We start from the raw sequence: 27,090 nt of genomic DNA, 5'->3' as shown, positions 1-27,090 counted from the left end.
AACTTCCGAGGTCGAGCGAGTTTGGGTATATGTAGGTGCGGGAAATTGTTCGTAAAGAGCTTCCTTTGTTCCTTCGGCTGCCGAGCCTTCAGTTGATGGATAGATTGTTATCATGTGATGAGCTGGGGGAAGCTCTCGGATATATATATATATATATGGGTGGTTGCAGGGGATGGGAGGCACTGTTAACAGCAGTAAAGAGGAAGTGGGAGATGAGCCGGGAATGGCAATGGGGGGGAGGGACCTCTAGTGAAATATTGTACCAGGTGAACTTGACATCCTCTTGTGCCAGGATGAGCTTGATTCAATTTAAAGTTATTCACAGGGCTTATATGACTAGAGCGCATCTGAGTGGGTTCTTTCCTGATGTGGAGAATAGGTGCAAGAGGTGTTCAAGGGAGCCAGTGAATCAGGTCAACTGCCTGAAACTGGTCAAGGTCTGGGATCGGCGTTAGAGTCTACGTCGGTGACCGTGGGGGTGATACTGGAGCCGTGCCCTTTTGTGGCAATTTTAGGCATTTCGGAGCTGCTAGGAGGGGAGGGGGGCCGATGTTGTGGCCTTCGTCTCTCAATTTGCCTGCCCGGCGACAAATCCTACTTGGATGGAGGTGGGCAGTGTCGCCTAGGGCTTCGACGTGGTGGGGGAAGGGTGGAGGGTGAGGGGGCACTCCTGGGTATTTACTTTGGGATAAAGCTAGTTAGGTTGCAAAGAAATAAAAATGACTAACTGTAATATGGTTGTGTGGGTTTTATATGATTGTGAATTTTTTGTATTGTTTGGAATAAAATATACTAAAAAAAGGTTCTTCCGAATTCCCTACTGTATTTCTTGATGGCTATCACACTGATGGCCTCTAGTGATCCTCTTTCCCTCAAGACGAACCATTCTCTCTGCATGCATTCAGTCAAAACCTTTCATAACTTGGAATAACTCTATGAAATGAAATGTCACGATTAGGCTTCAATGAAGTTACTGTGAAAAGCCCCTAGTCACCACATTCCGGCGCCTGTCCGGGGAGGCTGGTACGGGAATTGAACCTTGCTGCTGGCCTGCCTTGGTCTGCTTTCAAAGCCAGCGATTCAGCCCAGTGTGCTAAACAGCCCCGTAAATCGCTTATTGTCACGAGTAGGCTTCAATGAAGTTACTGTGAAAAGCCCCTAGTCGCCACATTCCGGTTACTGTTCGGGAGGGGGGGGGGGGGGGCTGGTAAGGGAATTGAACCGTGCTGCTGGCCTGCCTTGGTCTGCTTTAAAAGCTAGTGATTTAGCCCAGTGTGCTAAACCAGCCATTTGCTACCCCTCAGTGTACATTTTCAAAGAAGTAAAAAGAGATTTCATAATTGGGCGATTGAAGCATTATTGGGGAACACATCATAGATACATGCAAATCAATGTTTGATTACTTAGGTAGAACCCTACAGCAATTATAAAAGCCCACCCGCCAGAAGATGCCCCATGGTTGTTCTGGCCAGTACAACCGGTCACTTTGTGGCCCTCAAGGGAAGTTTGTGCCTCTGCCCCCTGTCGAGCTGCTTCAGAACAAGGTGGCAGGCGTTTAATGATGAAGTGTTGAAAGGATTTGAAAGAGTAGACATGAAGAAACTGCTTCAGCTGCTGGAGGTTGGAAAATGCTTTTCAATGAGCATATATAAAACAGTGGGTCATAATATTCCATTAGAGCATGCATACTCAAGAAGGACATCACAAAGCATTTTTCAGACAAAGAATAGTAGAAATCAGGAAATCTGATCGCCAAAATGCAATGGAGATGTCAAGACTGAAAACTTCCGTTAGAATGTGGAGCAATGGCACGTTAATGGAGTTGAGGAGCAAATCTGCCATGATCCAATTGAATTGGGGAGCAAGGTTTTGTTTCTAGTGTTGCTATAAAGTAGCCTTCATAAGTTATTTATTTAATAGATGAATTCTTTTTCAAATGAAAAACACAGTCATATTTTGTCAGTGTGGGGACAACGCCTGCAGCTTTAGTTTATGGTTTCTGAGCAGAATCTGTGCTGGGTCAACATTTCTCATCATTTCTTCTAATGAATCTTTGACAGCTTTAATACAGTCACAATACATCGAGAACCATGCAGTTACAGAATGGTTTCAGCACAGAAGGTGGCGATTTGGCATGTAAAGCCTGTGCTGATTCTCTGCAAGGGCAATTTAGCTCATACAATCTCCATGCTCTCCCCATTGCTCTATATTTTTTATCAACAGCAGAACAACTGAAATCTCAATACAATGCACAGAAATTGATCAGCTATCTGATTCAGGTTTGGTATTCTCATTTTAATGACACGTGTGTGCACCCAAATATGATTGGATGTTCTGCCTGACACCATCATGAACCACCTTTTCCTCATTCCTGTTCCATCACTCACCATCCTGACTTGGAAATATATACCGTAGCTGTTCCTCCACTGTGGCTGACGCCCACTCCTGGAGCCCCCTCCCTAACAGCACTGTGGGTGTACCTACACATCAGGGACTGCAGCGGTTCAAGAAGGCAGCTCACCACCACCTTCTCAAGGGCAGCTAGGGATGGACAGTAAATGCTGTCCCAGCCAGTAACACTCACATCCCACAAATGAATTTAAAAACAATCAACTCCTGATCTTTTGGATGATATCACTGCCAAATGTAATTAGAAAGCCTTCAATGAACTAATGGCAATGGAGACCCATTTTTCATGAGTTTGGCACTCTGATCTTTGACCTTCTTCCTGACCACCAGTCAGACTAAATGCCTTGATCAAGTTGAGTGCTTCAGCTTATTGGCATTATAATGTACAATAGTTTGTGATATCTCACTTAGGATCGATACATAACTTGTTGAAATTGTCGTAATGACTTTTTATTTTTGCACAGAAGTATTTGCTATTGAGGGGCTTGGGGCACCTAGTGTAAACTCCAAGAGAATAAATTTTAAAAAGGAGAATAAAGCAGGAAGGGAACTTCAACTTTACCTTCCTAGGGCCCGACTTGCACAGGCTTAGAAAGGGGGCAGGGCCTGTTATGTAAGGATACAGTGAAAGGTCAGTGGAATAACAGCTTGCTGCAACTTAAATGGTAGCACTCACACAGGCACAACAAGTGATTGGCCTCATTTTGTGCTGTAATTTGGATGATTATAGTAGTCATCGCTGATACATTGAAATTTTGGGAGCAATCATTGCAAATTCCCGCATTCGGCATTATTGTCTCAGCAGGTAGGAGCCATCAAAAACAAATATTCTCCTGCCATAGTTGAGCACTTTTTATCAGTAATCTTTCACAGCGTTTGTAGTCTGGCAAACACGGTGTCAATTCTGAAGAATGGAATATACTTCATTGTTTTTTCCACCCAGTATCATCAGAGTGCTCCCAGACCAGGCACAGCCACTTGAGAGGGAAGGTGTTCCAAAATAATACGGCTGCCATTACAATCCCAAAATAACTACCACCAAGATTGTATAGCGTGGGCCGCGAAGTGTTAGAAAGGTTGGGTGGGAGTGAAAAAGAAGAAAAAGCTGACATTGAATATGAAGTGGAAGACAAAGACGGGTGGAAAGTAAGAAAAAATGGTGACCTACAACTCTGCCTTGTCACAAGGAATTAATACAAGTCCACATAGTTCTGTTTCGAGCAGTACTATATGAAGAAATGCCACCCCCGTCAACCCCCTCCCCCACCTCTCATCATTTCCTTTAGACAGTCGCGTGCATATTTTATAAAGACAGATGACTTGATTTTCTACATGGCTGGTGGCATGTGCATCAAAAAAGCTTGGCCACATGTGAATCTCCTTGCTCTCCTTTCAATCACCTTCTCCCATTGTATGGTCCAGCCTACTCCTCAAGGCCATGCCTAAGTTTTGTTGCCAGAGAGGTCGCCGTTGTGGAACAGGCAGAACACCTCTGGAAGGCCAAGTGGCATTCTCAGTCAACTGGTGACATATTGTTACCGCCCAAGGCCTAATTTCTGGTGAGTCTCAGATATTGATATTACTCCCAACAAGCTGCACCTGCTACACGCTTACAAAATGGGCCAATGTGAATCTCAGTGCTTTTGCTCAGACTATAGGCCGGGTCATCACATGACTACATGATGATGTGGTCACATTGGGCATCACGTGGTCAAGTGGTCACATGACGGGCATGTGCCAGAATTGTCCAGGACCTTGGGGAGGGCACAAGCTTTTCTTACAGCTGCAGAGTTAGTTAAATAAATCTAATGCTTCCAAAGATATAAAACAGAAAATGTTTTATAAATTCAGCAAGTCTGGCAGCATCTGTGGAGAGAAACAGACTAAAGGGTGCAATCGAAAGGCCTCGTCGCGCCCGACTCGGTGACTCGACGAGGCCGTTAAATCTCATGAAAGGCCTCTTGAGAGATTTGCGATACTTGGAACACCTTGCAAGATCCAGTGTCCCACCGAGGCCGTGCTTGCCTCTCTTCCTACACTGACAAGCTGAGTGCATCAGTGCAGGAAGACACGGGCGTCATTTTAAAATGCCGTCCTGATCTATCGACGACCCTTGGGTACCCCACCATGGTTTCTGGGCACCCCAGTGCCCCAATGTATCTCCTAGGGGGTCCAGGAGACACCCATCACCCAACCTCTTAAAGGCAGGGCACCCCCAGAGCCCGATCCCTGGCATGGGCAACCTGGCACCTGGGCACTGCCAACTGGCACTCTTGAAGTGCCCTTCCATGGTGGCAGGGTGGCAGTGCCTAGCCTTGGCACCAGCAGGAGTGCCAGAATACCACCCTGCCCAGAGCCTGAACACCCAGGGACCTCTGCTGACCTGGGAGACCCTCCAGGTGCCACGCCATCTGGTCCACATTTGTGCGGGCTAGTGCAAAACGGTGCCATGGCGAGGTCTCCCAAGCACTACTGTCAGTTCCCGGACCTCAGGAGAATTGGGAGCCAACATATTTAAATGAGCCTAATGGATTCTAAGAACAACACTGCAAAAATGAAGAAAAAATGGGCCTGAAACTTTCAGCTCGCTGCTCTTGATGGGAAATTGATATAAAAATTGCTGTCGCTTAGGGGAAAAAGCAATGCCATTTGTCTTTGAGTATCAATAGGCTCCAATGTTTCTACTTGTAAGGACTTGTTTTGACAGCTAGAGCATAATGAATGCTTGTCTGGGTTTCAAAGGGTACAGGACCATTCATTTCAGCTGGGCATTGTGGGTTTGATTAACAGTTTTAAGAGGTAATTGAAGGATTATCTCCTTTGATATCGTTACTAAATAGATGTTTGTTGTTTTTTTCAACTGAAACTGGGTGTGAAAGGGTAGTGGGTGAGGGAAAGCTGGGCCTGTGTTCACTGGTTCCTATGAAGCAAGTCAAATTTTCGAACCAGGGGCGGCATTCTCCCCTACCCGGCGTGACGGAGGGTCCCGGAGTAGGGGAGTGGCGCCAACCACTCGGGTCGAGCCTCCCCAAAGGTGGGGAATTCTCTGGTGCCAGAGCGGTTGGCACCAGAAGACTGGAGCAAAACACCGGCGCCCCCAGCAGCAGGGCTGGTCGAAAGGCTTTCGCCGGTCCGCGCATGCGCTGGCAGTGACGTCAGCAGCAGGTGGCCGCTGACGTCACTGCCAGCGCATGCGCGATGTGGGGTTCTCTTCCGCTTCCGCCATGGCGGCCGCGGAAGGAGAAATAGTGCACCCAGGCCACTGGCCCGGAGTCTGAGCGGGGGTCCCGATCGCGGGCCAGGCCACCGTGGGGGCACCCCCCGGGGTTCAATCACCGCCCGGCCCCCCAGGACCCCGGGGCCCGCTCGCGCCGCTGATCCCGCCGTTCCAGAGGTGGTTCAAACCTCGGCGGCGGGAGAGGCCTCCCAGCGGCGGGACTTCGGCCCATCCGAGCCGGAGAATCACAGCAGGGGCCTCTCCGATCGGAGTGGTGAGATTCCGCCGCCGCCACTTCCCGGATGGCGGAGAATCTCTGCCACGGCGGGTGCGGGATTTTAGGCGGTCCCAGGCGATTCTCTGACCCTGCTGGGGGTTGGAGAATTTCGCCCCAGATGTGTAGAGTTTACCTCTTTAAGCAATAAAATGTAAACATTTAATGAGCATGGCAGAATATAAACTGGGAAGCATTAATTAGAACATTTTATGCAATGCCAAATTACGTAAAGAAAAAAACACTGTAGGAAAGAAAGATGGGATTGAGAGAGAAAGATAAAGGGACAGAAAACGTAAAAGAAAAATAAGTATTAAAAAAAATCTCCAACAGTGATTAAAATCCAATGACATGGAATTACAAAATTACAAAAGGAATTTGCAGTGGCAGTAATTAAGATTTAACATGCTTCTAAAATTGCACTTACGTTAGAAGGAAGACAACGTCATTTTTTGTGGCGCATATAGAACATAGAACAGTACAGCACAGAACAGGCCCTTCGGCCCTCGATGTTGTGCCGAGCAATGATCACCCTACTCAAGCCAACGTATCCATCCTATACCAGTAACCCAACACCCCCCCCCCCCCCCCCCCACATTAACCTTATTTTTTAGGACACTAAGGGCAATTTATCATGGCCAATCCACCTAACCCGCACATCTTTGGACTGTGGGAGGAAACCGGAGCACCCGGAGGAAACCCACGCACACACGGGGAGGACGTGCAGACTCCGCACAGACAGTGACCCAGCCGGGAATCGAACCTGGGACCCTGGAGCTGTGAAGCATTTATGCTAACCACCATGCTACCGTGCTGCCCATATACTGGGCATCTAGATGCTAAGTACCACAGCTTCAAACAATTCCAAGTGTTTCAATGGAGAGTCACTGGGTGAGACAGCGGTTATGGCAAAGCTTCTGACAGGTGGGCGGGGGACGGGTAGGATAAGGAGGAATGTCCTTCATCATAGACTTCCCTGCTTCTGACTGTTCATGTAGTATTGTGGCTAGTCCAGTTACATCTGTGGTCAACCATGACCCCGGAAAGCTAGCTGATGGTGAGGAGACAGTGATGGTAATCCCATCAAGGAGATGCGGTTACATTTTCTCTTGTTGCAGGCGGTCATTGTTTGATACTTGTGTGGTGCGAATATTACTTGTCAACCCAAGCCTGAATGGTATGCAGGTCTTACAGTGTGCTGGCCTGCTTCAGTACCTGAGGAGTTACGAATGGGGTTGAACATTGATAAATCATCAGCGAACATCCCCAGTTCTGAACTTATGATTGAGGGAAGGTCATTGATGAAGCAGCTAAAGGTGGTTTGGTATATAGCACTGCTCTGAAGAACTCAGGCAGTGATATCCTGGAGGTGAGATGATTGGCCTCCAATAACTTCAACCATTATCCTTTGCACTAGGTGTGACTCCAATTGGCAAAGAATAATTGTCCCCCAATTCCAATTAACTTCAATTTTGTAGGAGCTCCTTTGCTGTCACATTCTGTCAAATGCTGCATTGATGACACCTCAATTTGAATTCCACTCTTCCATCTATATTTGGAGCAATGCTGTAGTGATGTCTGGAACAGATTAGGTTCTGTCGGAACCTAAACTGAGCATTCGTGAGCAAGTTATTGGTGAATAAGTGCCACTTAATGACAGCTTCCATCACTTTAATAACTGAGCTCTGATAGTGTTACTATTTATTTTATCATAAAATCTGGCTATCTTAAGAAGCATCAGGAATGTACAGAAGTAGAAAGCTAGATTCATATCGCTAACCTCTTTCAGTGACTGGAAGTTTTGTCAAGTGGTACTGATCGTGAGATACTCACTTTGCTGTTTAATTTATACTCTGCTGGAAGTCTCATCATTGCGGAGTAGTGCCCTGTGGTCATGAAATGACACAGAAGTGTAGAATGGAAAGCTAGTACCTTGATTGAACATTTGCATTAATGCAACCTAAAAATGTTTAAAAAATGGGTCAACTTTAGTAATTCCTGATTAAAGACTCTACTCCATGTAATTCAGCCTGCCCAATTTACATATAATCTCAGAGGGCCATAATTTGCAGTTGCTGGGAATCTAATGAGTGCCTACCGTTCGTTATACATGCTCTTGCCTGCAAGAACTTTAGAATTTTCCTGTTAATAGATTGCTCTTAGTGCCAGCTGGTGACAACGCAGGAAGGAAAACTGGACATCTGGAATCTGAGCGGTGCAAACAACTCTGTATCTCCTTTACCAAGTAGACTGAAGGAGTGACAAAATTAACAGCACAAGGAATGGCTAATTTTCAGTGCCAGAGTGCTTGACGTGTGATTAAAAGAGTACTTGGACTGAATTGGACAAGACTTACTTTCTGCAGATAATTTAGATCTTTGCTACAAAGCAAATACTGCAACTAAGTGTCATTCAAGATTAAGAAGTTGTTTTTGTGAGGTTGATGGCACCTGGGACGGCAACCTTTGGATTTTCACATTTAGCAAAGCATCTAACCTCACCTGGATGAAAGCAAAATGCTGTAGACGATGAAAATTTGAAGAAACCAAGAAGGGTCAAATGGACTCAAAATGTTAACTCTGTTTCTCTCTCTACAGATGCTGAGTTTTTCCAGCAATATCTGTTCTTATGTCCTCACTTGACGTTGCAGTAGTATTTGCATATAAGTAATGCTGAACATCATTAGTCTCACTATTACTCTGACAGCACATTATGGGCCATACAGTTCGATTCACCATTTGATTCACTTGTAGGCAAGGTTTGGTACATTGTATGTACACTTACAATCATATTTTCTCAGAACGGATGCCATTAAAATAAAGCTGTTTAGTTGATTTTTCAAAAAATTCTTCCTTTTGCGATGCTCCGCCCCCTCCAAAGCAGCGTACTCCAGGAGTACGCCTCGTATTGACGGTCTCAGGACATTGCCTGAGGCCCGCTCCCGATGCTCTGCCCCTGACTGACCGAGTTCCCCACGGCGTGGGTCTCTCATGGTCTCGCCCATCGGGAACTCGGTATGGCGGCTGTGGACTCAGTCCAGCGCCGCTACAGTCGGGAGAGGGCCGATCCGCAGGCAGGGGGGCACATTATTTGGGGCTGGGGGCATTGTGGGGGGTTGGTCCAGGGGGCGAGAGACGGCTGAAGGGGGGGAGAATTTCACCGGCCGGGTCTGCGAGCGGCCGCCGCCGTGCACATGCACGGCCACGGACCCGGCAATTCGCCGGTGCATATTGGCAGCTCAAGCTGGGTGCTCTACGCTGCCTTGCTGCGAGCCCCCAGTAAAACAAGGAATCAGTGGCTGTTTTGCGCTAATTTATCTGGCGTAAAGCGCACCGTTCCCACACCGGCGAGAATCGGAGAATCCAGTCCAATGTACCGGGCGGGATTCTCCTCAAATACAGAGAATCATAAAGGGTGCCGTGGGACAGGCCGTGACTCACGGCAGCCTTCACGCCCACTTCCGGGGCCGATTCTCCCCCCCCCCCCCGGGCGGGGCTAGGAGCGCGGCCCCGTGTGTCACGGCAGCGCAGCCTTGACAACGGTCGTCAAGGCCGCACGCCAAGCATCACGCCGGCTGATGCGGCCGATGACATCAGCCGCGCATGCGCAGGTTGGACAACACCAACATGCGCATGCGCGGTTGCCATCTTTTCCCTCAGCCGGCTCGCAAGACGTGGCGGCTTGATCTTGCCGGGCGGCGGAGGGGAAATAGTGCATCCGTTTTGGACGCAGGCTCGACGTTCGGTGGGCACCGATCGCGGGCCTGTCCCCACCGGAGCACAGTTGTGGTGCACCCTTGCCAATCGGGCCTCTGGATGCCCCAAAAAACGTCGTAAAAAACGTCGAGCGGCGATTCGTGGCGTGGGGGGGGGGGGGGGGGGGGTGGAGAGAATAGCGGGAGGGCGTGAAAAATGTTGGGAGGCCCTTCCGCTATTCTCCCACCCGGCGTGGGGGGCGGAGAATCGCGCCCGTCACCTTTTATCCTCGCAAAACCCCTTTTTCAGATCCTTGTTCCAAACAAATAGCATAATATTTCAATCTTGGCTTCACAACCATGACCTTTGGTTGTGTGAAGGAAATAAATGAATAAATAGGTAGAATTTATGTGTATTTAGGATATTATACATTCTTAAATCTTACCCCAGCAAATTTGAAAAATAGACTTTAAAAATCTATTCTTCCATAAAAAGTTTAAAATCACTTCTATAGGAACAGAAACATTTGGAGGTAAACAAGAAAGATATTAAGGACATATTTTAGAGCATTAAAGTGTGAATAATCAAACCATTTTAATAATTAAGTAACAGAAAATAATAAGGTCACATTTAACAGGAAGAGTTAATCAAAGAGGTAACATCCATTGCTGCTGTAGAATGATGTAATCTAGTTTAGAATTGTTCTTCCACCACAGCAGAATTTTTAAAAATTAATTTATAGAATGTGGGCGCCGCCGGTTAGGCCAGCATTTATTGTCCATCTCTAGTTGCCCTTCAGAAAGTGGTGGTGAGTTGCCTTCTTGCAGTCCTTCATGTGTAGGTACACCCACTGTGCTGTGAGGGAGGGAGTTCCAGGATTTTGTCCCAGCGACAGTGAAGGAACAGCGATATATTTCCAAGTGAGGGGCTGTTTAGCACACTGGGCTAAATCACTGGCTTTGAAAGCTGACCAAGGCAGGCCAGCAGCACGGTTCGATTCCCGTAACAGCCTCCCCGAACAGGCCCCGGAATGTGGCAACTAGGGGATTTTCACAGTAACTTCATTGAAGCCTACTCGTGACAATAAGCGATTTTCATTTCATTTCATGAGTGACTTGGAGGGGAACCTCCAGGTGGTGGGGTTCCCAGGTATCCGCTGCTCTGTACTAGATGGTAGTGGTCATGTGTTTGGAAGAGGCCGTCTCAGGAGCCTTGGTGAGTTACCTTGTGTAGATGGTACACAAGGCTGCCATTATTCGTCGGTGGTGGAGGGTTTGAATGTTTGTGGAAGGAGGAGCAATCAAGCGGGCTGCTTTGTCCTGGATGGTGTAGAGTTTCTTGAGTGTTGTTGGAGCTGCACTCATCCCGGCAAGTGGAGAGTATATTCCATTACACTCCTGACTTGTGTCTTGTAGATGGTGGTTAGGCTTTGGAGAGTCAGGAGATGCGTTACTTGCCATAGAATTCCTAGCTTTTGACCGGCCCTGGTAGCCAGAGTATTAATGTGGCTGTCCAGTTCAGTTGCTGATCAATGGTAACCCTCAGGATGTTGATTGTGGGAGATTCAGTGATGGTAATGCCACTGAATGTCAATAAATATTGTAGAAGGGTACTAGGAGACCCGTTCAATGTTTCTCCAGTTATTGGAGAGTTGGTATGCTAAAGCAGGCAGCTTTTCTATCCAATTACCCAAACAACTGATTTACTCAAGATTCAGGTAAAACATTACTTTGAATATTGATGGGTATTCTTAAATTGATATTAGCTGTGGAATTGTATTTTTAAAGTTTTACTTAATTCTGCATTAGAACTAAGACTGCTTTTTATGTTTTACAGTCATTAAATTTGCGATGCACTTATCCACTTTAAAGTGTATTGCGTATTAAATAGTTCTGCAATAAACTTTTAAATAAGTTGGTAAGGTATGGCATCTCATGCAGCCTTCTGCAAGCAGCATAAGGATCCCCCTCTCTTGTGTTTTCTGAAAGTGGGAAAATACATTTTTTGAAGGGAGACCCTCGGACCTTTGTAATATCCAGATAGTGATAACTTGGCCAATAAATTAGCTGGGAAAAAGTAATATCCCTTAATAATCACTGTGGTTCACTGTCTCAGACTTAAAACAATTCTGTGAAATGACTGTCTTGAACACAGGTGAGGTGATTGTTGAGGGACTGCTCCCGACATAGGTTATATATTTGGCATTGGAGTTATAATCCACTTCAGTTGCTCATGTCCTCTTAATAATGCTGTACATGGGCTCCAAGTCAGGTGCATCTTATTAAAGTAATTCACATAGCGTTGATCTAAATTCATGTGTTTAAATGTTCCTCATTTATAATTTTAAAATATTACAGGGAATATATAATTACAAATTGAAATGGCAACTGAAATATATTTATATATTGGTTAATAAAATTATTATTTCCTTTATTGAATGTTCTTTTCATAACCATTCAATCCTATGCACAGAAATACATAGATAAAAAAGAACTGTTTTATAAATCGCGTTCCCAAGCAGTTACAGAGTGCTTCACAGTGCAAGATTACAATAATGCAGGCAAATGTAACCATCAATAATGCACAAAGTGGTCCCACAAATATCAACTGAGATGAATGGCCAGTTAATCTATTTATTCTGTAATATTAATTATCAAAGCAACCTGCGCCATGATCACATGACTACACAGACCGACCTTATAAGATGTTAAAAAGTATCTCCATCAATAAGCACATCTGTTCTTCATTGAAATATTAGCCTCAATTATGCATTCAAGACCTGTAGTGGGATTTGAATCAGTGATCCTTGAGGTAAATGAGCTACAAACTGAGCCAAGATGGCATTTAAAATACCTAAAATATAGCAATCTGAATCTAAATCAAAAGTTGAAATATATTTATTTATATTCATGTGTCTTAATTTATTTAGGTAAAAAATATTAGCTAATTTGTGATATGCATCAGGCCCTAGCTACCAGCCCGAGACTGTGAGCCGCAGTAAAATAAAGGCAATTATTTTATATTACATCAATCAAACTTTGAATTTTATAGAAATTGATTTAACTTCCAGTTCTGAGTGGAGCTTTGATTTGATGAATGCTACAGATAATTGTCATGGAATCCAATTTTATGCTCAGTTGTACATGGTTTGTTAGCCGATCAAGGCTATTTAACAAGGATCAAAATATTGTGCCCATCTTTATATATTTCCAAGATAGTGAATGTTGCTGAAAAAACTTTGAGCATTGCAGCCCATGCCTCACATCGTGTTCTTCTTCCTCAGGGAACAGCAATCAGTATTGCAAGAAAAGCAGGTTATAACCAGGAATATTATTACATTTCAATTGTGTGCAGCATCTAATTTCAAATGCCACTCACCCTCCTTTAATATAATCCAGGAATGTATGCTCGGATTCAACTGTGAAAGACAACAATGTGACCTAAAGGGGAAAGGAGAAATATGGTGAACTGAAGATTCTCCAAGCAAATGTGTTATGCTGGAGAAATTTTAGCAAAATGACCCAGCAGCAAAACAATATCCTGAGGTGATAATGATATACAGCAGTTTCTCTCCCTAATGTATCATTTCAAATTATTTATTCTGCATGCAGTAACTTCTATTGAGTCTCTGCATAGGCCTGAAGGAGATTTTTAGTTTGGCTATACACCAATGTATTACCCAGAGTTAACACATACATTTCACTGTATTTTCAGAGTTTTTTTCATGACTGGTGTATCCTTGCATTTAAATCATCCATATAAAATAAAAGTGGGAACCCATACCTGAATGGCAATCACCTTTGGCTCATGCATAAAAAGTCGCCAAATCCTGCACCATCAAAGGCAGCCATTTGAGCCATCATGACTGTGTCAGTTCTTGTAAAGACCTGAGTCATTTGTTTCACTCCCCTGCTCTTTCTCCATAGTCCAGCAACATTTCCCCCCGCCCTGTTCACGTCTATATTCAGTTCCATTTTGAAAGTTACTGCTGAACCTGTTTTCGCTATCCTTTTGGTCAGTGCATTCCAGATCACCAAAACTTGATGGGTTTTGAAAAAAAAAATCTCCACCCCTCCCTGATATTTCGTCAAGTATCTGTGTCCCCTGGTTAACAATCCTACTGCCTGTGGAAAAAGGTTTCTCACTACCTAAACCACCAAAACTCCAACAAACTCCCCCTTAACGTTTTTCTGCTCTGTCCTCAGTAAATTAGAATCAGAACAGACAACTTGCAAACTTTTGCTACCTGACATATAATCATCATTTACTGGGAATTTTAGAAGTTTCCTGAGATTACTCAGACTAATTGGAAAGTAGAGAATCTTAAATTATTCACAGCAGTTATTTTTTTTTTAGAAAGCTCTGAGTATCTTAAATTGGTGGGGACACTTTTAAGTGTCAAACGGTCTTTTGGTTTTAAACAAAACAGAATTCACTGTTTAATGTATTTTCTTATCTTTTGTTGGTTTTATTCGTTACATTTGGCATAGCATATGGAAAACATGTTGTGCTAAGGATCAATATAAGATATCTTGGGCATGACCTGAACTTTGAAGTTGGAATGATGACAGAAATTGTCAGCATTTGCCGCCATTACGCTATGAAACTGGCACCCACATATGTGTAGTTAAATGTGAAAGTCCAGAAGTTGCTGTCAGCAATTCCCTCTCCTTTCACCATGTGCCGTTGAAGTGTCCGGAGACGGCAACATTTAGGAATCATTAATATTAACATTCCAGTATATATTGTAAAGTAACCAAGTAAAGTCGCCATAGTCCCATTTGACCATAGGCTGCTTTCCCATTTGAAGGGGCAGAGCTGACTGGTGGCGATTTAACTTGAGGGTCAGCACACCTCAGGCGAGGGGCAAGGTTGAAAAGGGGGAGCCCTCATTAATAGCATCAGCCGGTACTGTCAGTCTCGCTTTGCATTGCAAATCAGCTGTCCAGCCAACTAAGCTAAAAATGCCCCCATTTATTGTAATATGTATTGTAATATTTTGTAGTACCACAGCGAGGAGTCCCTTGAAAAAAGATTATCACCACTGTATGAGGGATTTTGAATCAGAACTATTGTAGAACAACCTTTCCCACCCTGCAAAATTGATTTAATCTTTGTAGAATCTCAAATATGTGAAATATCTCCATGATGATTTTAAAATTTCACGGTTCTTGAACATAATTGTTTTCAAGTTTGTGTTATTCATTGCATTGAACCATTGTTTAGTAAATTTACAGGGGTGTATGTGGGGAGGGGGGGTGAAATCCCACAGATAACCCCCAAGAAATTCAACGGCAGTAACCAAAGGTACAAGAATATTACTCACAGTTCCTGAATTAACATATTTCTTCTTCTTTATTTTCTTTTTTGGATTTATTACCTATTTGGATAAATAAGAAAAATTATTATTGACATAAATATCAAGATGAGCAGTCACAATAGATAGTACAATTAAGGATACTTCATATAGGTCTATGTCATATTTTCCAAAGTGAGTAACTATAATTTGCAAGGAAGGTCACAGGTAGGAATTATTGTTCATTGACATGATGGAAATGGAATAAGCTTATACTTTGGGCAGAGTCAAGCGGCAAGCATTCCGAGATGAACAGCACAGATTTTTACAGAGTAAAACAATATGACTTAACCTTAAGCAAGCATGAAGGAGATGGTGGTAGAGTGGTAATGTTACTGGACCAGTAATCCAGAAGCCCAGGCTAATGCACTGAGAGCACAGGTTCAAATCCCACTGAAGCTGATAGAATTTAAGTTTAAGTAATAAGCCTCGAAATGAAAGGTAGTCTCGGTAATGGTGACCATTAAACCATCATCCATTGTTGTAAAAAAAACATCTGGTTCACTCGTGTCCTTTAGGGAAGGAAATCTTCCATCCTTACCTGGTCTGGCCTACATGTGACTCCAGATCCACAGCAATGTGGTTGACTCTTAACTGCCCACTGAATTGACCCTGCAGGCCACTCAGTCCAAGGGCAATTGGGAATGGGCAGCCTTGTCAGTGATGTCCACATCTTATGAAAGCATATATTTTCAAAAAGTAACATCTCCACTATGAGTGTAAAATACCCACCCCAACTGTCCTTCAGATACTTAAACTTTTATTTCCAAATTGAGGCAATTTGGTTCTAATTTAAAAACAAAACTGTTGGCAATAAAAAAAATGGCTTGGACTCCCCAACAAAAATTATTTCACTTCAGATTCTTAAGAGTCAATGACTAGAGCACTTCCATTCCATTCCAAATTTTAAAAAGCAATTCAATAACTCACTGCACCAGTCCGATCCACTTCCTCTCAAATCACAGGCTTTGAAAGTGAGATATTAAAACAAACTACAAAACCTGAATAAATTATTTTCTTCAATATTTTTTGCTGATTTACCGATGGTCAAAAGAAATCACACATATCCAGCAGCTTATCATCATCTCAAAGAGAACTGGTTCGCAAGCAATGAATTATTGTAGAAGCTTAGTCTAATTTTATTTAAGCAGATGCGGCAGCCAATAGACTCACAGGAAGATCTCACAATGAATACTCAGTTAATACGTTTCTCATGATAGGCATGTTGGTCAGGATAGCAAAATAATTCAATGGTTCTCATTCGATAATCCAAATGGTCAACAAATGAGGTAAATGGGGCTGTGGTTTCATTAAGGTGAATAAACTGTGAACAATGCAAATGTCAGTATAGATTCTATGCTCAGATACTTGAACCTAAGATCTTCAGCAACAAAGGACAATCAACTAAGCCAAGCTCACACTTGGAAAGTCTTTGGGTCACGCTTTTATCTCGCAATGGAGGTATCGGATCGTTAAATGCTGAACTGATTTTTTTGCTGGAAAACAATTTTCTTCTGCCTTCCTAACTACGCACCATTTTTGTGTCGCCATTTTGCAGGTTGGGAAGACAGGCACTCTGATCTGTCAGTTTTAGGCAAAGTAGCTGAAATGTTTTGTTCTGACAGCTGTAACCATTATGAATGCTTGACTGGGCTTCTAAAGCATCTCATAGCTTCAGCTCAGTAGGTGATCTATTGGCAATTTGAAGCTGTAACAGAATATGTCTCTGATGTGCTTTATTGTTTGTTTACAAACCTATTAGGCACTTAAAGGATTATATTGCTTTTTACACTGGAGTAGGTTTCTTTTATTTCCAGAGTCAATATTCCAGAGGGGGTATGAATTAATGATTTTACTACAGTGTTTGATAATTTTCCCAATGATTTTAAACTAATTCCCATTGCTGCTGCATGGCTTCTGAGGGCTACCCATAGTGGTACTATCAAAGATACATGGGAGGCATAGAGGTGGCATTAAATTGAGGTAGCAGAGAAGTGGGTGGGGGTATAGGTGGACTAGGTAATCTGAGGGGGCAGGTTGAGTGGGGTAAGAGGCTTGGTTTAGGGGGCCTTTAAACGATGTTGGGAGCTTGGCTGCTATGTTAGAGAACTAAGGCTGATGTCAAACTGGCCCACTTGTGCATCCACACTCCATCAAGCTCACAAAATGCACGGTGAACTCAACCCATGTGAAAACACAAACATCCTGAGTTAAGTCACACATGGGTCGGTCCAGAAGACGCAAAATGCACAAGTCATGTTTTCTCAAGCCAACATGCAAATCAGGCCTTATAATTCTGAACCCGAGAGATCGTAAAGTTCAGAGATATTGATGCACTGTTGTGCTGCAGTCATTTATGGGTTTTCTAACAGAGGTGTGGTGAGGAGCTACAATTGGTTATAGTGCCCTTTGGTTTGAGAAAGGAAAACAGGGTTGTTACTTTTGATCAAAGTGTACAGAGCTTTCCAATGAATGTCGGTGTATGAACTAGGATCAAGTTCAAGGTTGGCTAAAATGTCCACAGGTGGACAATTTGCCCGTAGTCATCTTCAATCCTTTAATATACATACAATAATGGAGTTACCTCAGGTTGCTTATCCCTTGTTGTAAAATGGAAAATCTCTAATAAAAATATTTTTGTTAAGGATTTTGCTGAAAACAAATATGTTCCTGAAAATGGATGAGAAGCGATCCCAATGGATTGCACCTGCCAGGACCCTCCCGGACTGAATTCATCCAACTTTGCAGGTCAGTAACAGGAACCTAATTTTCATGGGCCTGTTTGCATCTTTGTGGGTGTAACTCCAGCATTGCTTGTCCCATGTTGTGGGAAAATCTAGCATCGACCTGTCACTTGAGAGAATGGGGGGGGTTGCTGAATTTGCTTTATTATTATTATTAAACGGCCAAAGCTGATAAGATGCTGGGGTGGTGCAGTGACCCAGGTTCTGTATGAGGACAGATAGAGGCGAGGTCAGGCCGGGGACCTAGTCTGGGTGCACTGATGACGGCCTCGCTTCCATTTTCTCTGGATAGGTACTCCTCGAACCCGGTGGTCGAGTCCATTTTAAGGATATGGAGACAATTCAGGCAGCATTTTAAGCTGGGATCCATATGGAGGACAGCCCCGATTTGTGCCAATCATCTTTTTGAGCCGTTGAGACTGAACGCCATGTTCAGGGTGTGGGAAGGGCTTGAGAAATTCAGAGATTTGTTTCCAGAGGGATGGTTTGCCAGCTTTGAGGAATTGTTGGTGAAGTTTGGGCTTGTGGGGTCGAACTTGATCAGGTACCTCCAGATAAGAAATTTTGTACAGATGGCCTTCCCAGCATTTCCTGTGGCACAGCAGACATCTCTGTTGGAAAGGATCCTTTCATTGGCGGGATCGGAGGAGGGTAGCACATCTGGCATTTATGGGCAAATTCTATCCCAGGATTTGGACACAACGGATGGGGTGAGGCATAGTGGGAAGTTGGGACCTATAGTGGGGTGAGGTCACGTCTTCCTTTGCGTGGCTTAGTCTAATCCAGTTTAAGGTGGTCCATGAGCACTTTCTTCTCTTGGTGGAGAAGGTGGGTACGGTGGGTTGCAGCTTTTGTTATCTTGGTTTTGTGTATCATCTGCTGTAGGTAATATTTGTTGCAAAATTTAACGGAAAATCTCTGATAAAAATATTAAAGAGAAAAAAATATTTTGGGCTGTTTGTCAGGTCTGGGTGTCCCAGCAGGGCCCACATGCTCATCTGGCATAACTCTTCCCTCTTGGGCATAGTAATCTTCATTCCAGTACCTGGTCCTATCAGAGCCAGGGAAATGGGAGCTTACAGCCAGGGAGACCTTGATCGAAACCTCTTGTATCATTCGTTTTCTTCACGGCGGGCATAGCTTCCACAAAGCAGAGCAAAACATTCCTGCAAAAATCGATGCAATGACAGGTAACCAGTGCCACCAAGGATTTGATTTAATGGAAAATTAATTTTCGCTAACTTAATTGGGATCTCACTGGTGTAAACATGCATGATTATTTTCTGTATTTTAGTGCAATACATATTAGAAATGAAGCCGAACCCATGATGAACATGCCACACGCCATGTTCTGAAAGGACTGACTGATGAGCGCAGTTATCCTCGTACCTGGCATTAGGGACAGCATCTGTGTCAACTCTCTGTTATGGAAAGGTGAGTTTTAACCTTGGAGTCAATATTTGGGGGCTCATCTCCCAAAGGGTTAACTATTGGGTGCCAATCAGTGACACACTCATGCTTTGAAATACTGACTTAATTGGCATAATTAACTTGGCACGGAAGGGTCAGGTATCTGATTAGGCAGTCGGCTTCCCTCCGTGGCAGGCGCCCTTTGCCTATTCATGAGAGACTGCAATTTCCAGTCAACTTCATCCTCAGATGGCACCTTCACTCGCGCATGGGCTGCTTTTTAAATGAGCCTTCCAACTTGGTACAGCCAGTCACCCATTATTTCATCCTGATAACTGGGCCTCCATCACCAGTGGCTTCACATGCCCGTCTAGCTCAGACCCTGAGGCTGCACCCCCCTGTCAGCCCCCTATTGTGATCCTGTGATATTACCTGCTCGCACCCACGCCCAGCTGCCACTCCTGAAGGGCAATCCCTCCAATGAGATATCGCCACAAGCCCAATAAGGGGGACCCGAGAAACACTATTTGCGCAAAGGCCGCAAGATACCTCCAGACCTAGAGGCCCACAACAATGAAGGGTCGCTAAAGCCAGTGAGCAAGCACGCCCACCCACCCTGGCCCTCCGAAATGCCAAGACTCAACAACACCCCCCACCACCCCACCCTCCGGTACCGAGTTGCACTTATCTAGGTATCTTGTGTCCTCTCTGGTGCCCCCTATCCAGTTGACACCATGGAGGGTAATAGCAACTTAAATGCTCATCTCAGTAACCCCTTTCAGAGGCGAGGTCGCCAGGTTCTCGTTTTTATACAGCTGTTGTAAATCGCGCCGGAATATCTATTCAGTAAGGCAGTGCGGGTGGGGGGAGGAGTGGAGAAGAGTCCTAGCGGGACATCTCGTTAATAATAATCATCTTTATTAGTGTGACAAGAAGGCTTACATTAACACTGCAATGAATTTACTGTGAAAATCCCCTAAATGCCACACTCCTGTTCGCGCCTGTTCAGGTACACCGAGGGAGAATTCAGAATGTCCATTTTCACCGAACAGCATATCTTTGGGACTTGTGGGAAGAAACTGGAGCACCTGGAGGAAACCCACGCAGCCACAGAGAGAATGTGCAGACTCCACACAGACAGTGACCCAACTCGGGAATTTAACCTGGATCCCTGGCACTGTGAAGCCACACCGCTAACCACTGTGCAACCGTGCCGCCCAAAATATATTGGCTAATGTGTTTAAATGAGGTTCCCAACATTCCTGGGCGGGCCCTCAGTATATCACAGGTGAGGAAAATCCCAAAACACAGATATTGCCGTCGAGAATCACATTTCCCGACTCTCGTGGAATTTTATACCCGCATTGCCGTTCTTGTTGATGGTTAACGTGGGTTCAAAATTCTGCCCTTGTATGGAATGTTGTGCGATAAGAGAAACAGTTTTATTAATTAGCCTTATTTGTTTTATCGGTTTCCCAGAAGAGTCACGCTGGACTTGAAAGGCAAGACTCTGGGCAGCATTCCCCGGCTGTGTCTGCCGGCGACCGGAGACTCCCGCCCGAGGTCAATGGACTTCTCCAATGTCCACATCTCACCCTTGTTGTTCTTGTGGCGGGTAGGGCAGAAGAATCCAGCCCTCTGTTTCTCTCTCCACAGATGCTGCTGGACTTGCTGAGTCTTTCCAGCACGTTCTGTTTTTATTAGACCCTGCACGCGGCACAGACACTGCATCCCATGGTCCTGGCGTATGGCTGGGGGCGGCTTGGCTTGGTAGAACCATGGGGGGGGGGGCACAGGGCCACACGTCACACGCATCGGAGCTCAACTTATATCGCAGTGCCCCTACACACACTGGCACACAGTCCCCGCCCGCATCGGACAGAGTACAGAGGTAGCTCAAATAGGTGTGGAATGTGTTTAATAACAGACGTCCTGTACATGTGCCCTAGCCCATCTAACTATTCTGTGCCCTGCACCCGTGCCAACTTACTCATCAGTGTATATCTTTCTGGACTTACGGGCCCTTTGGCTACGTCTCAGGGTTCCCCCAGACGGTACAGCAGAACTGGACGTGGACTCCTGGCAGCCGTTTCCTGGGGCGGCCCGGCCTGGATGGGCCAGGCTGCACCTCAGGCAATTGGGATGGCGTGGTGCCACTCTGTTCTGCCCGCTGCCCACTAAATGCACCAGGGACGGTGGTGGTGGGAGGGGGGAGCGGGGGAGAGAGAGGGGAGTTCGAGATGGCGCAGTGTTCCAGCACCCCCCTGCAGGGGGAGCCGGAATGGGCCAAAGCACCTCCTCCTCCCTCGGGGTACCCGGTGGCGCCGGGGATCTCCATGGGATGGAGGTGCGAGCGGGGCACCACCATCACCTTGCGCTGCCAGTCCTGGAGGCCCCGCTGGTATCGACCAGGGTCTGGACGTTCGCAGCATTGTGCTCAGGGAGTTCACCATCCCTGTCTGGCTCTGTACAATGCTGTCCATCACGCGGGCAATGGCGCTGATGCCTCAGCGATGGCCTGCTGGGACTGGGCCATGGACTGCTGAGACCGCACCAGGTTATTGAGCACCTCGTCGATTTTCAGCTGGCCCTGGCTCATGGCTGCCTGTGAGACGGCGCCCTGTCCTGGGCCGCGGAGGATGCGTGCACAGATATCCCCAGTCCCATGCCCGACACTGTCGCCACTACTGTCTCCACCACTGTAGCCACCTATGATGGACACTGGGCTACAAAATGGAGAACTGCTAAGGCTGCAGGGAGAAAACAGTCTTAGCAAGGACAAGCAGTTTGCAGGAGACTAATTAGCATTCTGCACGTACAGAAACCAGTTTGTGGCCAGGTGCAGAGTGTCAGCCAAAGGTGTAAATGGCAACAAGATCTACATAGTAATGAGGTGATCCAGATCCAGACCCCACACAATAGAAACATTTAAGTATGAATGGATACTTTTGAGTAGATGCCCAGACAGAACGGCACCATAGTATCCAACACAAAGAACCATAGGTACCGCCCCACCCATCGAGAAGCGACCCTCAGATTGGGGGGTTTGGAAGATATCGATTGGGAAAAGGCCCAATCGATACATGGCAGGTAAAAGACCGCCCCGAAGGGGCACGGACTTTGGGGGACCTATAAAAGTAGACCCCGCACATGGTTCGGTCTGTTGCTTCCAGACTCCGGCCCAGACTCGTTACATCGCATCCTGACTCCAGTTTCAGCACCGGCCGTTGAGCATCAGCCATCGAACTGTAAGCGCCACTACGACGAGCGCTACGGGATCCAGACTTTACTAGACCCTGACAACTTTAAATACCTGAGAATTGCAGACCAAGAATGGGACGAAGGCCTTGCTCCCTGACCTTGCCTGTTCCTGTCTAGATAAGTATTTTAGTTGTTTAGTATTAGAAGTAAGTTAGTCTCTTTAGCGTATGCATGTGTATTTATTATATTTGTCATAATAAATATCAATCGTTTGGACTTACTAATCGGTGTACAGATTTATTACTTTGAACGTGACCTTGATATACTTGTGAGGTGTCTAAATACGGTACCTGGCGACTCCTGAGCATAATTACATACACAGAGCCATAGCAGTGTTAAGCACATGGCCTTTAAACGGAGGCGTGTTAATACACTCCAGTAAAACGCGCAACATTTAGTGGCGCCATCCTGACGGGACGCGGTTACAAGTGGCACCCCCACTCCGTCGAGGACCCAGAAATTTGAATTAGAAATCTGAGTAAAGAAAAAGGAAAAATCACAAGTAATCAAGGTCTTCAAACGAATAAACGTAATTCGGAAGTGTGTTTTGTGCATGCGTACTAACAGGGTTGTGAGGAAAACCTGAGAGCATTTTTGTTGCGACAAACTTTCGGGAGTTTTGTGAACGGAACATAGCGTAAGCCTTACCCGTCTCGTAAAACATAACCTCAACACCCCCTGTTCCAAATTTAAGAGAAAGACAAAATGGCCATGCAGGCAATGGAACGCCTCATGAACCCAGAACGGTTTGTGGTCGCAGCGACCAGCAGTAGCCGAGTAGGTCAGTGTCCCGTGTGGGAGCTGGAACTCCGCAAGTATCTGCAAGGAAAGGGATGGCCCCTTTGGAAAGAGTTCTGTATGAATGAGGAGACAGGTCCCGGAAGTATAGGACATACTTGGTGGGAGAACCTCTCTCAAATTCATAAGAAAAACCTTAGTAAATCACGCAAGCCGATGGCAATCGTGTCCTGTTTGGCACAGTTGCGAGGCACTGAGGAGGTCGTTCAGACGCTCCGGGCAGAATTAGAAGAACGAAATAGGATGAGCAAAGTGGATGTCAGGGACATCGAGAAAGAGAATATGGAACTTAGAGGGAAGCTGGCAGAGAAGAGTAGCGAGGTAGATGATGCCAAGAGGGCACATCAGTCATGTCTAGCCCATCTCAGCAGTTCCCAGACCCAGTACGAAAAGGCCTATCAGGACGTGCAACGTGCCGTCCTGATAAGAGAAGAATCAGAGAAGCAGGTAGAGGCATTGCAGAGGCAATGCTCTGACCTTAAAGCAGCGTTAAGAGCACTCCATGCTGCCACCACAGAACAGAGACAAAGTACAGTGGATCATGCGAAGTGTAGAAAGCAGATTGCGGAACTGCAATCTCTGCTTTCAGTACAGAATGGGTTCCAAAGTGGAACACGGCTAGATGAGGAGAATGCCCCAGACTGGCAGGAATTAAGTGAGACAGCACAGCGTTATGTTCAAGGAACATGTGCGCCAGCAGCGCAGCAGAAAAGACAAGCACCCCAACCCCCCACAGATCAAATCGCTACCGCACCAATGAATCCAGTCACCACCCAAAGGAAAGCAACCACAGAAGGCGCACCCGATATTACCTACACCACCCCCTTAACTGTAACCCAACTCAGGGACGTGTGTGAGAAAATCACTCCGTTTCTCCCCACCGCAGACCCCCACCAATTTTTCGCGAAAGTGAAACAGTAGGCAACCATGTACGGCCTGGACGAGAGAGAGCAGGTTAAGCTCACGGTTCTGAGCTTAGACCAATCTGTTGTAGCAGCCCTCCCCGACCCACAGAACGTTGGCGGAGGCACCCTCGAGGAAATGCACACCTCCATTTTAGATCCCATAGGGTATAACCGAGGTGACCCAGTCGAAGGACTTAACAAGTGCCGACAAAAGAAAACAGAGCACCCCACAGCATTTGCAGGAAGGCTGTGGATCCATTTTAACGCAGTTTTCGGCGATTTAAATAGAGCACATTTGAACCGTGAAAACATGGTTAAATGGACGCGCACCATAATTTCCCATGCCACAGATGCAGGACAGAGTGCTTGCAACAGTTATGACCCCTCAGAAGAAGCCCACAATGAGAAATGGGTCCTGAAAAGATTGTCCCGCGCTTGGGAGCAATCAGTTCAGGGCAAAGGCAAAGTAAAGTCCCCAGAGGAAGCTCAGGCTGCAGCGGACATTCAGGCAGTGAGAGCACACCAAAGCCCCGCATGGGTAAATGAAGGAAAGAACAGCCCTCCACAGAAGTCGCTTGAATGCTACAACTTTGGCCAGTTAGGACATTGGACTAAGGAATGCAATGCACCCCAAAGATCGCAGAGAGGCCAGCAGACAGGCACTCTGAATAGAAATAAAGCCAAACCGATCCATAGTTTCGGGATACAGTCAGGACAGACCAATGTGGACCGGACGGACTGACGGTGTTCGGGCTCCCCCACTTGGGTCTGTGACACTCTTTGGGATCAATCCAGAAGACCGGTAGTCACAGCTAAGGTTAGAGGGAAGCCCATAGAGTTACTTTGGGACACAGGAGGGTCCCGCACCACAATTAATTCCACCACCACGGCACAGGCAGACACGTGGCCGACCACCTCCACCATCACACTTAGCGGTTTCACAGGACACTCGCAGCAGGGACATATTACAGCACCCGTAGCAATCCAGCTAGGGAACATTTCCACCAAACACCCCGTCATTTTAGTAAATCTTCCCCGTTCAGCAGAACACATATTGGGTATAGACTTTATGAATGCCCATAGCCTGTCGTTCGACCCAGTAAACCAGTGTGTCTGGCGAATGGCAAGATCAGACAGAGCACCCGCTACTCTCACAGTTGGAGAGTATGCTAATCGGATTAGCGCAGTAGGCGACTATTCATTTGACCTGACTACACTAAACACGGACAGACAAGTGAGAGCAGTTTTAAACAAACTTAAATAAACAGAGGGCTGAGGGGAGAGTGCTGAGGGGAAAGGAGCCCGGCCGGGTGGGGGGGGGGGTCTTACTTGGTGGCGTGCCCCCAATCTCGGCATTGGCAATCTCCTGGTCCTCGGGTGCACCAGCTATATCCAGTGGCCTCTGCTCGTGAGGGGCCGCAAATCATTTTCACCTCCTCTGGTTCGGGCACGCTCTCGCTGGTTATGGGCGCTCTTCTTTCTCGGGGGGGGGGGGGTAATGCCAGCATTGTTAGGCGATCCAATGCATGCAGTTGGATCTACGTTGGCATGGGTTCACAGGGCACATGGCCAACGCGGCTTGCATGGGTGGCTGCAGCCATGTGGGTCACGGCTGTGGTTGTAACGTCCCCTGGGGAGGAGATGGGTGTTACACATGTGGGGGTAGGAGGTTTGGTGCAATGGGCACATTGTTGGGTACTCACCTTGGCTGCCCTCAGTAGATTGTTGAGCTTTTTGCGGAACTGCTCGCCAGCCCTGGGTGTCAACGCGATGGCACTGACGTCCGCACCCACCTCCCTCCACAGATGCCGGGCCATGTTGAGTAGGACCCTCTGGTCGGGTCCAGGGTACAGACATCCTCTCCTCTCCTCGAGGGTGTTCAGGAGCGTCTCCAGGTTGTGGTCGGTGAACCGGGGCGCTGTTCGACGTGGCGCCATGTTGCTCCATCGGCAGCCTGTGCGCTCGTGTCGCCTTATGTGCGATGCGGCGCCGCGTTGATTGCGAGGCGCCACATCTCTGACACTGCTCCTAGGCCGCGCCCACGCGCATCCCACCGCGCCCCTGCTGGACACCTTGTACGGCGCAGAATGGGGTCCCGGAACATGCGGCGACCGCGGAGTGAAATACTCCTGATTTGGCACTGGCGCCGACACTCTGCCGTCGGAGCTGAGAATCGCGTTAAATATGTGTGGGACTATGGAAAAAACCCTAGCAGGTCCACGTGTGTGTTTGCAGAGGATAATCCTAAAGTAATAATAGTCAAACTACAGAATGTCTCCTGCAACTTAGTTGCAATACATGGATATGAACTGTGTGATTTCTTTGAATACAATTTGATTAGTGGCTTATTTTCTCTTTGAATGAAGAATTTCACTCCTGATTGCTGTATTTTAGCAGATGATGCAAACTATGAGTGAAGCACAGGTATTTTCACAACATCGCAAGCTGCAGAGTTAATACATTCTTGGCGTATGCATTCCAGTCGATGTTTCATTTTTGATATACATTAGTTATATGCATATGTACGTACAAATGGAATGTGAGCTGCTGTGGTCAAAACATGCCATTTGAAATGCAGAAATGCTGAATAACATATTTTGAATTGAAGTGGGATCATGCAGGGAGAAATTGGGCCATTGCATCCAGCTGTAAAATGGACATGAGGAGGTCCAGTTTTGGGGAGTCTCTCTGAGCCTAATCAATGCCAGACCTAAGGGTCTTGCCATGCTGGGATGGGTAGTAGCTCAGGTGAAAGAGGGATTAGGCCCAGGTCATATTTAAATTAGTTGGTATGAGTGGAACAGATTCTACATACGTACATATAAACCTACAAATTCGGAGCAGGAGTAGGCCATTTGACTCCTTGAGCCTGCTCTGCCATTCAGGAAGATCATGGCTGATCTGATTGAGGTCTGAACGACAGCTATCCTGCTTTCCCTGCCACCGTTTGGCTCCCTTGTTAGTCAAGAATTATATCCTCAGCTTTAAAAGTATTCAATGACCCTGCATCTACCACCCTTT

The 27,090-nt window shown here is 46.2% G+C and overlaps 1 protein-coding gene across 2 annotated transcripts in view; it reads right to left on the bottom strand.

Moving 5' to 3' along the window:
* LOC119978716 (copine-8-like) overlaps positions 1-27,090 on the bottom strand; it is a 789,805-nt gene that overhangs the window by 145,999 nt on the left and 616,716 nt on the right. For both annotated transcript variants that reach the window (XM_038820547.1, XM_038820548.1), the window contains 2 exons: positions 14,922-14,975; positions 12,974-13,035 (listed from right to left, as the gene is read on the bottom strand). In XM_038820547.1, coding sequence (XP_038676475.1) covers positions 12,974-13,035; positions 14,922-14,975 — 116 coding nt within the window. The remainder of the gene's footprint in view (positions 1-12,973; positions 13,036-14,921; positions 14,976-27,090) is intronic.

This window comes from Scyliorhinus canicula, chromosome 15 (genome assembly GCF_902713615.1).
Source record: "Scyliorhinus canicula chromosome 15, sScyCan1.1, whole genome shotgun sequence".
Lineage (NCBI taxonomy): Eukaryota > Metazoa > Chordata > Chondrichthyes > Carcharhiniformes > Scyliorhinidae > Scyliorhinus > Scyliorhinus canicula.
The sequence above is the reverse complement of the archived record's forward strand: the minus strand, read 5'-3'. Positions and strand labels throughout refer to the sequence as shown.